General features: G+C 42.8%; 1 protein-coding gene across 2 annotated transcripts in view; it reads right to left on the reverse strand.

Moving 5' to 3' along the window:
* Positions 1-13991, reverse strand: part of PCSK5 (proprotein convertase subtilisin/kexin type 5) — a 417746-nt gene that overhangs the window by 91793 nt on the left and 311962 nt on the right. For both annotated transcript variants that reach the window (XM_036330796.1, XM_036330795.1), the window contains exons 21-24: positions 13415-13517; positions 6749-6885; positions 1886-2092; positions 510-578 (exon numbers count right to left, since the gene is read on the reverse strand). In XM_036330796.1, the coding sequence (XP_036186689.1) occupies positions 510-578; positions 1886-2092; positions 6749-6885; positions 13415-13517 (516 nt within the window). The remainder of the gene's footprint in view (positions 1-509; positions 579-1885; positions 2093-6748; positions 6886-13414; positions 13518-13991) is intronic.

Raw genomic sequence — 13991 nt, forward strand, 5'->3', positions numbered from 1 at the left:
AAGTGGAAGACTGACAAGTGCTTTTAATTGTATGATGGGGATTTCAGCTCACTATCACTACATTGCTTTTTCTCAAAGGATTATCTTAGGCTTAAAGTCATTTTTGCAAAGAAACACCCTCTAAACTCCCAATAGGCTTCTGTGTTTCGCATACCAAGTGAGTGATTAGGCATATTACTTTGCTTGATTTTATTTCTCTCCCATCATTTTTCATTTTCAAATTAGTGATCTTGAGAAGCTAAGGAGAGGCTAGGTCCCAGGAACCTAGAAACATGGTTGCTATAGGTATCTCCTGCCAACTAGCTAACAACCAGAGGAAAAAAATACCTGTCCTTTCCTAGACTTGAGCTTCAAGAAGACAAGTGACCTATCCCTTGCATGGGAGTGAGCCCACTCAGTGGATATTGATGATGGCAACAATGGCAAAAGTCTCTGCTGAAGGAATGACAGGGTGTGTGGGAAAGGACACAACTATTTCAACTCTAGAATCAACAAATAAGATGACATACCCAAGCTGCATCCCAAACATCCTTCTTCACAAGGCACACATTCTCCAAGGTCTGGGTCTTGGACTTCCCCTATACAGTGAGAAGAGTGAAAAACAATTCATTTTTACTGAGTGGAGACACATCAGTTGCTATGAAAGTAATGTTGGTGTGTAGCTTATTTTCAAGCAAGTAATAGAGCAGTTATGAAACCTAAAACCATCTTTAAGGATCTATGTGTCACCCACAATTTTATCTCTTTCATTAATTTACTTGATTAGATCACCTTGATTGGGTACAGATAGAACAGAGTGGGACTATATGCCATGCCACTTGTATTGAAATTAAGCTGATAGATTTTATTTGCTAAAGAAATAAGTTCTTCTGGGAGTATGGAATTGGGCATATAAATAAACAGGCTCTCTCTTTCTCTCTGTTTATAATCCTCACCTGAGGATATGCTTTTATTGAGAGAGAGAGAGAGAGAAAGAGAGAGGAGGAGAAGGGGGGGAGGGGGAGGAGAGAGAGAGAGAGAGAGAGAGAGAGAGAGAGAGAGAGAGAGAGAGAGAGAGAGATGTGAGAGAGAAATATTGATGGGTTGCCTTCCGTATATGCCCTGAATGGGGATTGAACCTGAAACCTAGGTATGTGCCCTGACTGGGAATCAGACCCACAGTCTTTTGGGGAATGGGATGTTGCTTCAACCTCCTGAGCAATCTGGCCAGGGTGAGGCTCTATCTCTTTTTATCTTGTCTAGAAATATCTTGGAGCTCTCTCTTCAGCATCAGATTAGGCATAATTCTTATACAGAGCAGAGAAAGTTTGCAGTATTCTTACGTGGAAAAGTGCTGTTTTTAAAATACCCCTCTTCCTATGTAAGATAAGGAATTGGTCAATAATTATAACTTATGATTCACAGAACATTTTAATATTTTCAGGTAGTTTTAGGTGGGATGACTCTCTTTGGCTTCTCACAGCAACCATCTTGGTGCTATGCTCTCCCTTTTACAAATGAAGAAACCAAGCAACAGAATGCAAACAAATTTTGCCCAGAATCTCATAACTAGTAATTGAGGAGGAGAGAATTGTTGGCCATGACTTCCAGACTCTCATCTAATTTTCTCTCCCCGATACCCTGCCCATGAACCCTCCACTCAAGATCAATTTCTATGTGATTAGTTGCCTTCATTATGGATTATGTCTGGGGAAACCCAGAGAAAAAGTGTGTAGGGGAAGAGAGAAGGGCAGCAATCACTGTTCCCATTTGATGTATAGTCATGCAGAGTCATCCCAGGCACTGACAGGAAACCAAGAAGACAATTCAAGAGTGTGGGACACATAGGGGTCCAGTTTCTCCTGCCACCTCCTGGGGCAGGGCAGTGGCCCCAGAGCAGCCTTACCTGGTCCGCACTCTAACTTCTGGCAGGTGTGGTTGGTGGATGCCATGAAGTAGCCATTTGTGCATCGCGTGCAGATGTCTGCGCTGTGGCAAAGCTCACAGTTATCTGGGCAGGGGAGGCAGACGTGCTCCTCTGCAGGGTAGTGCCCCGCTGGGCAGCTCTCATGACACTCCCCCCGGTACAGGAAGCGCTCCTGGCCTTGCTTATCTGAAGAGAGAGAGAAGCAATAACAATAACAACAACAAAAGGGAAAATGTACACAATTAACCATAAAATGAATATAACCAAGATATTTTATTTAAAAAAAAATATGACTGAGTGCTTAGACTCCTAGGGGGCCAGAAGTTTAAGAATGGATTTAATAAAAAGTGCAATGTCTGTACCTGTGATTGAAAATTTTTCCTTGGGCTCCTTTCAGGGTCTATAGAAGCCCACAGACTTGAAGGCTAGAGATCCCATGAGAATAAACAAATGCTTACATGTTTTTTATGACAGTGTAGTCTTTTAGAATGATTTTGAATTCTGTTATCAAAATCACATGCTTGTGTTAGCTGTCTGAATTCTTGTGCGGCTGCCAATTCCTACAGTGGCAGCCATTCAACACTAGACTAAGCACACCTCTGACACCTTCATGTGCATCCATGAATGTTCCTGACCTCTGCCAAGACTGGACTCTACCAGGAAAGAATCAGCAGTACCCCAAGCGTGAAACTATGGGAATTTACTCCTAGATGAAATGGAAACTTCTAATGAGTTACAAACAATTGCAGTTTATAAACAGGATTATCAATATATTTAAAAAGATATATATTTGTATCTATTTATATCTATATCTATATCTATATCTATATCTATATCTATATCTATATCTATATCTATATCTATGTCTATGTCTATGTCTATGTCTATATCTATATCTATATCTATATCTATATCTATATCTATATCTATATCTATATCTGTATCTGTATCTATTTCTATATCTTCTACCCTCACCCTCCTGGAGTTTTAGTTTGTGCTGAGTGTGTTTGGGGTATCATCTTCTCTGAACCAGGTCTCCCATATGTTCCAGCTTCTGAAGAACAGCTGATCTGTGCTACCCACATAACTGGGGTCTGCTGTTCGCTCATCATGTAATCTGCCATGTGAAGATCCAGAACCACGGGCCTTCAAAGTGCAACTTGTCAAATTTGTGGGTGGAGATAGCACAGACCCCATGTTACAAGTTTAGAAACTGAAAGTTAGTATAATGTTAGGTTGAACCACATGAAAGTGCCAACATTCAACTTTTTTTTAAACCTGTAAACTTGCTTAAACCATTCTCAAATGGTTTAACCTAATGTTTCCTATTTAATTGTTCAAATATAATAAAAAACACAATCTTGGATTATAGGCTCTGAAGCCACCTGTGTTCTGGTGGTAATTTCATGCCAGAGTCTGTTGGGTTTTGTGGGAACAAAGAAAATAAAGAGGGCTTCCATGTAAGTGGTGGAGTAGAGTGTCTGCTCTCTTCATGTCTGACAGGAGAGTGTTTGGGAGGATGTAATGTGCACGTGGTGATGCTGCCACTATGGACCAGTGTTGTGGAGCATAAAACCCTAATCTGGTGGAACCTGAATCTCAGGAGACCACACAAGGGTTAACCTTCCAAGTTATGTTCTCAGACACATTATGAAAGCCTAGCAAACTCCAATTTCCATGGCTCATTCAGAGATGATCCTATTTCCCCATATGAGTGAAATCATATGGTTCAGCTTTTTCTGACTGACTTATTTCACTTAGCATAATATTGCCAAGGTTCATCTATGTTGTTGCAAATGGCAGTATTTCATCCTTTCTTATGGCTGAGTAGTAGTCTATTGTGTGTATGTAAAAGTGAAACTTGTGAACACAAACAGCAGTGTGGTGGTTGCCAGAGGGAAGGGGGTGGGCGGGGGGTGAAGGGGATCCTAATATATGGTGACAGGAGAAGATTTGACTTGGGGTGGTGGGCACACAGTGCAATATACAGATCTTGTAACATAGAAACCCACACCTGAAACCTATCCTATATAATAAAAGGCTAATATGCAAATTATCCCCTCGACCGGGAGTTCGACCAGGGGGCAGGGCCGGCCAGCCAACTGCCTGCGGTCCTCTCCCTGGCTGGCCCTGCCCCTGATCGCCACCTCCCCACCTCCATCAGGGGTGGGGCCTGCCAGCTAACTGCCTGCAGCCCCTCCCCCAGCCAGCCCCACCCCCAGTTGGGCCCTCCTACCCTGATCGGGGCGGGCTGGCCGGACCCCACCTGTGCATGAATTCATGCATCAGGCCTCTAGTATGACCATATTAACCAATGTCACCTCAATAAAATTAATTAAAAAATGGAAAAAAAGAAAAGATCTTGTTTTTAAGAGGGCCAAACTTCTCAGATATAGGTAGGAAGAACTGAGGGAGAGCAGTGGTAAGCCTACTCTCTTTCTGATCCACAGTTTTACATTCTCTACACTTTCACTTGACATCAACTCAGGATCCAGAGGCTTGGGGGCATTTAAGTACATATTTACTGAATGATTGAATGAGTAAGTGAATTAATATTTAGCAATTTTCCTATTTTCCCAACATTCCAAATGGATCTTAAAATACATAATGGTAATGGGTTTAGATATTAGAGAAAATGTTTTCCAATCCCATTTTTATTGTTTAGACATGGCTTTATTATCTCTACAGCTTTGGATATTATAATTGGATTTAAAGGACAGAAATTTGAAGGATCTTGGTATTTTAAATATACAGACCCTGCAAAAGGAGGTCACTTAGATGCATTGTCCTGGCCAGCTTTCCCCATAGGCTTGGTCCAAGAGTATGCCAAGATTTGGTCATTTTCTAATAGCCTGAGTATTATGGCAGCTCACTTAGTTGGGTCTGATAGTTTGGATACCCCATCAATTTAAATCCCGTGCATAAATCTGAAAGGGATTTTAGATGCCATCTTATCTGTGCTTCTTTTTTTTGCAAACAAGGGGAGACTTAAAGAGGTGAAGTGAGGAACTAGAACCCAGGATTTCAGACTGCTGGTACTGATGTTCTTTCTACTGATTCATTCATTCATTCATTCATTCATTCATTCATTCATTCATTCAGTTATCTTGTGTGCCTTTCATATGCCAGATACTGTGCTAGTGCTCAAAATACAACAGAAAACAGGCAAAACCATTCACTGCTTTTACAAGGCATAGTCTTATGGATAAGATAGGTATCAAGTGAGAGGTGGCTTGTAATGTGAGAAGTGCAGGATTCCAAGGATCCTCCTATGAAGGGGACTTAACCTAGACAAGGGGGTAGGACAACCCGTACTGAGGAAATGCCATTGCAACTGAGCTCTAACGGATGAATGAATAGAAAGAGGTCAGACAGAACATCTCAAGTGAAGTCTTTGAACAGCTAGAGAAATCAAATGCCCATAGGGATAAGGACGTATAAACAATAACAGTAGTAATAACAATAAGTTAATATTTACTGAGTGCTTCTTATATGCCCAGCCCTGTTCTAAGTGGTTTATTATTCTATCTCACTAAGTCTTATTTCATTTTCAGAATAATCCTAAGAGGGGCAACCATGATCACTATCTTACAAATAAGGAAGGAAACAGAACAAGCAGGGGGAGATAAAATTTGACATAGATATAGTACTTTGTTTACATAAAAACTCACAAATAATTTAAATTAAAATTATGCAAATAAATGTGTTATTTCCTATTTTTCCACAAAAGCATGATAGTATCAATTTGTGCTTATTTTTTCTCAATTTTATTATAAGCAAGAATAAAGATAAATAATCCTCTTTCCCCAGAAATGCCATGTAAGTATGCTGATGGTGGTAATTGACAGCCTCAGAATCAGTGAGAAACTGGGAGTGGTGGGAATTGTGGAGAAATGCTCCCAGGCCAACCATTTGGGGAATGTGGACCCAGTGTTGCTACATCTTCCAAGTTTTTAAGTGCAACAGAAAACCCAGGTTTTTCTTTGAAATTTCCCAATTTTAAAACTAAGGTAAGCTCTAACTGGTTTGGCTCAGTGGATAGAGCGTCAGCCTATGGACTGAAGGGTCCCAAGTTCAATTCCAGTCAAGGGCGTGTACCTTGGTTGCAGGCACATCCCCAGAAGCGGGTGTGCAGGAGGCAGCTGATCAATCTTTCTCTCTCATTGATGTTTCTAACTCTCTATCCCTCTCCCTTCCTCTCTGTAAAAAATCAATTAAATATATTTTAAAAATTAAAATAAAAATTAAGGTAAAATATGAATCTGTCCCACATGAGGTCCAAGTAGGGGTCAAATGTCAGAGGACCTTTAACATCGTGGAATATAATTCAGCGACAGCATAAACTTGGAGTCATTAAAACGGACAGGGAAGGTCATATTTGTGTTTTGCCGTGGTTACTTTGTTCCCACAGGGCGCTGACAGCTTCTAAGTGGCATAGCTCTTGGCTGAAGAGAACTTGACACAACCTTTATTACAATATTTCTCTGAAAAGACTGAATGTGTCTACCTTAATTTCCTAGCTTCTCACTTTTACCTCTACAAACCTTAGCTTAACTGTCTCTTTCATGGCTGACGTCATGTTCTCATGCCCCTTCTTTCTCCTTCTCTGGAAAGACATCTCGTAGCTTCTCTCTCATTTCAGGGGCAGCGAGTCTCCAATAAGGTAAACTTGTGTCCTGACAGCAAGCAGCAACTTCAAGGTTGTACACACTCTCTAACGAACAGCTGCCTAACCTCAACCCCTTCACCACAGGGATGAAGCTTCTGAGTCAAACCAGACAATGTCCCTGGGAGAACAGGTTTGAAGCAACGAAGAACAAGTGACCAAACAGACTCCCTCACCTACTCCACAGGAGGTGCAGTTGGAAGGCTCGTTTCCCTGGCATTCTTGGCAAGTGTGGTGGCATAGATGGCATTGGTTCTTCAATGCAAATTTTCCTGAGGGACAGTCCAAAACGCAGCGGCCGTCATCCAAAACCCTAGAGGAAGAGCAGACTTTCAGAGTTTGTAAGGGTGACTTTCTGGAATAGCCTTCAGTTTTAGAACATGTGGTGTTCATGTTTCACCGCACAAATTTGGTTTCATTGTTCCAGACACAAGGGGGATGCCTGGGACTGATCATCTTAGACCATGTGGAGTATTAATCATGTACCCATCCTTGCTTGGCTTGAGGGTTGGACCCCACAGCAGCCGTGCCAGAAACTGGCTGGTGATGCAGTCCTGATCTGGGTTGCAAATAAGTTAACCAGTGCCTGCAGGGATTAAACCCATATTGTAGGCCCCAGACAATCCCAGCCCACAGTTAGAGGATGGTCTTGGAATTTTCAAGATACTAAATGGTACTTTGAATACAGAGACCTTGGAGAAAAGATCCTTCCTTTAGATATGAGCATGCTCACACGTTGCAAGGCAGATGCCAGCTCTAAGGGCTCCCAGAGGATAGAGGGAAGCACTGTCCTGGGTTTAGGTGCTACTTATAAACTTGGCCTATGCTTATGGCAAGTATGTGTGTCTTTTTTACAAGCGTTTCCTGAAGCATAGGGTACCGTATCTTTATTTTCTGACCATGTTTTCAGTCCCCTATAAGGGCATTGGAAATAAGTTAGCAGCTGAACTTCTAAAACCTTTGGTTTTATACACATACTAGAGGCCTGGTGCACGAATTTGTGCACAGGTCGGGTCCATCCCCCCCGGCTGGAGATCAGGACCAATAGGGGCCATCTGGCTGGGGGGAGGGATGGCAGGAGGTTGGCTTTGGGACACACTGACCACCGGGGAGCAGCTCCTGCGCTGAGCATCTGCCCCCTGGTGGCCAGTGTGTGTCATAGCGACCGGTCGTTTGTCATAATGGTCGCTTAGGCTTTTATATATATAGATGTCATCGCTAATATTTCCATAGTTTTGCTTCTGTTTTACCCTTGCACAGTAATCCCAAAATTGTATGTGGTTAAGTGAATTGTATTCAAAATGTGTCCCAAGTGCAAGACTCAGATAGGTAATGTGAATAGATGAGGTGAGCTGGGGAGGGGGTGGGGCGGCCCAACTCCCTGAGCTTCTAATTCATTAGGTCCAGCATGGAGAGAGCTGAGAAATTGTATTTTTGACCAGTTCCTGGGTAACATTCATGCTCTGGTCTAGAGAACACACTGAGAATTGCTGCTCCACCTTCTGCTCACTGATAGTCTGAATGGATTATTAAGGAGTTTGCTAAATGACTCCTACCTAATACAGGTGGTGCCAAATTGGTGTCTTGTAGAGTGTCTTTAGAGGAGCATATAGTGTATCAGTTGGATGATTAACTGAGCATGTAGTACATACATGCCCCCAAGGACACAATGCTGGCATCCAAGTCTCAGAGAACTAAGGGCCTGCAAAAAAGGCAGAGTTGCCTTTTCTCTCCACCACCTCTCTCCACTCAGACTGGATGCACGTGGAAGGCCAGGTGTAGGCCTCATGTCATTTGTTCCTGGGGTGGCACTGGCCCTATTTCCACAGGCAGAGCCAGCCCTAAACTAAGATAGGCATTTGAATTCCAGGCTTGGAGGAAATTGGGGTGGGGCAAGGCATGCTGAATAGTGTGTTACTTGCAGCCTTCCATCTTGTTCCTACTCCCTGTGTCCTTTGCATCTGTTTGGAAACGGAATAGGATTAAAGCCCACAGCATAAAACAGAAGGCTGCCTCACTCCCCGTACCCTCCCTCCCCCCTGCCCCGTCCCACCCAGGTTTTGGTCACCCCACCCAGCACCACTGGTGTGAACAGTTCTTTTGGCTCCCACTGCAGTGCGTGGAGTCCAGCCCTAAACAGACCCGCACACATAGTAGTATCTAGGTGTCCGTGTCAAATCCTCTGCACCATGGCGTATAATGAGAGGACTGTTCTCAGCTCAGATTTTTAGCAGATGGCACTAATGCCAACTTGGAATATCCCAGCCCCACCCTGCCTCTGCTTTCTGAGCTAGAAGATTTTTCAAGGGATAATTTGGATGTGGCTAGTTAAAAAACAAAACAAAACAAAAAACCTCCCTTTAAGAAAAACTAAGCAAGAGCCTTCTGAGGTTTTTAAACAAGGAAGCCACTCAACACTCTGCCAAAAGGAGAATGGGGCGTGTTTATTTGCGAGGGTTCATTTTCTTGCTAAAAGAAGAGGGAATAGAAAGTTCATCACCATTTTGTCCTTTGTAGAAAGATATGACAGATTGGTTTAGGGAGAAGTTATTTCTCTTGAGAGGGGCAACTAATACTGTTAATGCTGGGAGCCATTTAAAATCACCCAGAAACTGGGGTGGGGGTGAAACAGATGGTGTAATATTTTTTATTTGGGTAATGGGCTGCCTTTCTCACTTGAGTCCTTAATTTTAAGAAAGTACTAAGCACATAATGGTGCTTTAAATTACCTCCTTCCCCTCTCCCCTCAGGAAAGCACAGGTGACCTACCCAGTTTTTGTGAGAACATGCTTCTTTCTAAAGATGGGAATATAGAGAAAACAGTCATGCCTAAGTGCCGGCACAGAATTACATCATCCCCTGTGCCCCCATCTCCACCAGAAAACTTGCCAAGGAACTTAAAGCAAAGTACCACTTCAAGTGGCGCAGATTTCCACCGACACCAACAGATCTTCCCAGGTGGAGGATAGACACCTTGCCCTGGGCTCCATGGGGCTGCTGAAAATATTTAAAAACCAACTCAAGCCATCTTTGGGATTCCAGTTTGTGGAATTCTGAGACACTCAGGCAAGCTCATCGCTGCAGGGGAAGCACTTCTCTCCCCAAGTCATGTGTGCTCTTGGCTTTTTATAAGCAGTGAACTATTCTAGGTCCACCAGGGTTCATGGAAAGGAAGAAGGCAGCAAAACCAAGTGCTAAAGCTGGGCAGAAGCATGCTCTCAACATTGGCACCAAATTTTCCAGAGGCCCCAGGGTGTGTGTGTGTGTGTGTGTGTGTGTGTGTGTGAGAGAGAGAGAGAGAGAGAGAGAGAGAGAGAGAGAGAGAGAGAGAGATGTGAACTGGAACAGAAGAGATGGCAAGTCAGATGTGAACTGGAACAGAAGAGATGGCAAGTCAGGGTTAGCTGGTCCTCTGTGTCGATTGTTGGTTTGACCTAACTAAAGCCATCACAAAGGTACTTCATGTATCTTCTGGGTGTTTTAATGTTTTAACAGAAGGAAATCTGGCAAAAAGTCTTCTTTTCTTAAATTCATTGAAACATCAAACAAAACATTTGAGATTGGTAAGAACAGAGGTAACTTTTAAATGCTTTTAATTAGTTTCTTAACTAATTTTGGGGCTGGGTTGGGAGATTAGCTTGGGACATAAGGATCAGGGCATTACAGAGCTATCTGTGTTAAATAGAGGCAAAAATACTCGAAGTTTTCAGTAGTCTTCAAGGATCTAGGGTTGATGGAAATGCAAAGGAAAAGCTAGAAGATGAAGAGAGGGCTTTTAAGATGTCGATTTCCTGTAAAACAACTTCAGAATTTAATTATTCTACTCAGCTTTAACAATTACCAACACATAGCCAATCTTATTTCATCTCAAGCTCCACTAATTTACTTCCCCCGCTCCCCATATTGTTTTGAAGCAAACCTCTAAGTTAAAATCCTTTAGGGATGAACTTTATTCTACCAGGACTGGAGATCCAAAAGCTTAAGAATAAGAAACTCGAAGAGACCACCTATTTTGGTGGTTCTGTTAGTCTCCCCATGCCCCTGCGCCAGATCCATTGGTCAGCATTCTCTATAGTGCTGTGCTGGAATTGTGCGCACTAGGATTGCATCCCCAAGCTCACTTCTCTCATCTGCAAAGGATATTTCCCATTGGCATCCTGTTAATTTCAGGCAAAGGGAAACACCAGCAGGAGATCTGAGGTGGGAGGAGAGATTGAAATATTTATTCCAGCCAGAGCCACAACTCTGCTTCCTCCTTCCAGGGTTCTGGAGTGACTGTGTCCCCTCTAGCTCCAGTTTCTATCTCTTCCATGGTTGCAGCTTTGGCTTCAGGCCTGCGGTGGTAAAGCTGCCCCACTATTGCTTTTCTGTGTGCTTCACCATCCCTTAACTTTGAATCACCTATAAGAATTCATGAGCCTTGCACCTAACTCAGAGCTGGGCATGAACCAAGTGCTCAAGACTCTCTTGAATGGACTTGATTCTACTTAAGGAAATACTTTAGAAAATACTTTGCTGCCCTTTCAAGAACAAGTAAGTCCCCATCATCTTTCAATGTAGTTTCTTTCTTCTCATCTCAAAACTCCTTCCAGTAAAATGCAGATAAGAAAAGAAGTTGGGTAGTTCATTGCCATGATATGATGCCCTTTCTTGGACATATTTGCAAGTAGTTGACATCAAGGAAGAGAGGTGGGGAAAGACATGGAGTACTCAGGGAGATGAGAAGAAAATTGTTCCTTAGGAAGACATCCTGGTTCAAGGTCCAAACACATATTTTTCTTTCTTCAAAATCTAAAGCTTGGGCTGCTTAAATAAGTTAAGCCAGCTAAATGGTCCAGGAGGTGTATATCTGATCTTGTACCAATGGGCTTAGATTTTGTTAAATGGCCATTTATGATAGTAGAATTTTTTTCTTACTCTGGTGAGCCCAAAGGAATGATGACTTCTGGATGATGTAGCTGCTTTATTAAACAAATGCTAACAAGTTCTCTTAGTTCAAAGATGTCCAAACATGTAATGGAATTTGATTATTGATATGGTGAGGAATTAGAGGAGAAACAGGACCCATTTTCAGAAAGCTGTCTGTATCTAATAGTATGCCCTGAAACTGCTTTAAAGCAAATTCAATATTTAGAGGTATAGATATCTCAGAGACACTTGGAAAATGTTATCACAGTTAACATTGAGAATTCTTAAGGTTTCTTTTGCATCTCCCTCTCTCCCTCTCTCCCTTCCTCTATCCAGCCCTCCCTCTTCCCTCTCTTCCTCTGTCCCTCTTTCCCTCTCTTCTTCTCTTTTTGAGGGAGCCATTGGGAAAGCCAAGCCCATGCTATTGATTACAAACTTTATAGTGTTCAATAAAACCCACATTTATTGAATTATTACTATATGTTGATCACTGTAGGGGAACAAAGAGACAAATACACCACAATTCCTGCTCAGGATATTGCAATCCTGAGGAAGAATTAGATGAAATCACTGTTGTGTAAGGCAGAGGGAATGTCCGTCTTAGAGATTCACCTGCCACTGAAGCAGCCTCATCATCCTGGTCTTGGGAGAAACTCTGCTTCCTATGCATTAAGCAGAGCAGTGATGAGGCCATTCAAACACCCAATCAACAACTGCTAAGTGCTAGAATCAGAGGAGCATTGACTAAAACACAGCAAGATCCCAACTATTTTCATTAATAGACATTTTCAGTATATTAGCAGAGATGCCCATCCCATTTAGATACTTGCTATTTCCTCAACCATTCAGCTATCAGACATTTATTTTTTATTTTTTTATTTTTTTTTGAAGCAGGCAGTCCCACTCAACATTATTACTTTTATTTATTTTAATATCTTTTTTTTTTTTCAGAGAGTAAGGGAGAGGGAGAGAGATAGAAACATCAACGATGAGAGGGAATCATTGTTTGGCTGCCTCCTGCATGCCCCTAATGGGGATCAAGCCAGCAGCCCAGGCATGTGCCCTTGACCGGAATCGAACCCAGGACCCCCCAGTCCACAGGCTGGTGCTCTATCCACTGAGCCAAACCAGCTAGGGCTATCTGACATTTATTGAGTGCCTACCATTTTCTGAGCATTGTGATAGATAATAGAGATACAAAGATGAGTATTCCAAGGGGTGTGCAGTCTAACAAAGGGATCACTTTGTAAATGAATGTCTTAAAATGTCAGTTGCTCTTATGGAAGTTTAGGTAGAACATAAAAAGGAAGAAGTTAATTCTACTGGGAAGAGGTAAAAAATGCCTTCATAGCCCAGCTAGCGTGGCTCAGTGGTTGAGAGTCAACTATAAATCAGGAAGTCATAGTTTGATTCCTGGTCAGGATATATGCTCGGGTTGCGGGCTCAATCCCCAGTGTGGGGCATGCAGGAGGCAGCCGACCAATGATTCTCATCATTAATGTTTCTATCTGTCTCCCCCTCTCCCTTCCTCTCTGAAATAAATAAAAAATATATTTTAAAAAATGCCTTCATAGAAAAGTTTAACCTTGAAGTGATTCTAGAAATTTGATTAAATATTTGCTCAGCAATGGGGATGATGGTTGAGGGGTGGGTGTGCAGAAAGGGATGAGATTCCAGGCCTCAGTCACCACCATCTTCATTGATGAGAAAACCGCTCTAGTGTCCAGGGGACTGATTTTTGTAGTGGTTACTGGGCATCATGGGGAGAAGAGGCCTGTGGTCAGACCATGGAGGGTTACTGTGTCATGGGAAGGAGTTTGATTCTTTCTCCTGCAGGCCCCACATGTGCCTCTAAGGTGGTAAGCACCTTCTCCATCCAACTTGCAACCCATAAGCTCTCAATCAGCCATAGGAGATACTGAGAGGCTACTCACCTTGTAACGGGACAGTCAAGGCAATTTTCCTGGGTCGGCCCCCAGCACTTGGTACACGAGGCTTCACAGATCTGGCAGTGGCCATGCGCATCAATGTATTCTCCTGGGGAACAAAATGCAGTTGTTTACCTCATTTCTACATGGCAGTTGTTTCCTGGGCTGTCAGTCTGAGAGCAGCCAGATCTGTCTGTGGCTGCCTGAAAGCCATGGAGACAACCCAGAGAGAAGAGACCTTGAATGGCTTCAGTTGCCAGTCCTAAATCCTGACCTTATAATAACAACTGCTCTTCTCCCAGAGCCCTGAAAGTTGGAACCTGAAAAAGTTATGAGGCAATGACATAATTTTGAATCTAGTCAAAATGTGTTACAAATTTTGTAAGTAGAGAGAAGTCAAGGGGGCTTCCGACAGGATCCCTTCACTGAGCTCCTACTGACTTCCCTGTTTAAGGCTGAAGGCTTATGGGCCACAGAGACCCCAGTATAGCCTTGGTTCAAGTCAAGAAACAAACGGGACCCACCTAGGTCCTGTCTCATCACTCTGGGGAGGATTGTGATTACTTGTCAAGAAAGGGAGTTG

This window comes from Myotis myotis, unplaced genomic scaffold (genome assembly GCF_014108235.1).
Source record: "Myotis myotis isolate mMyoMyo1 unplaced genomic scaffold, mMyoMyo1.p scaffold_m19_p_12, whole genome shotgun sequence".
Taxonomy (NCBI): domain Eukaryota; kingdom Metazoa; phylum Chordata; class Mammalia; order Chiroptera; family Vespertilionidae; genus Myotis; species Myotis myotis.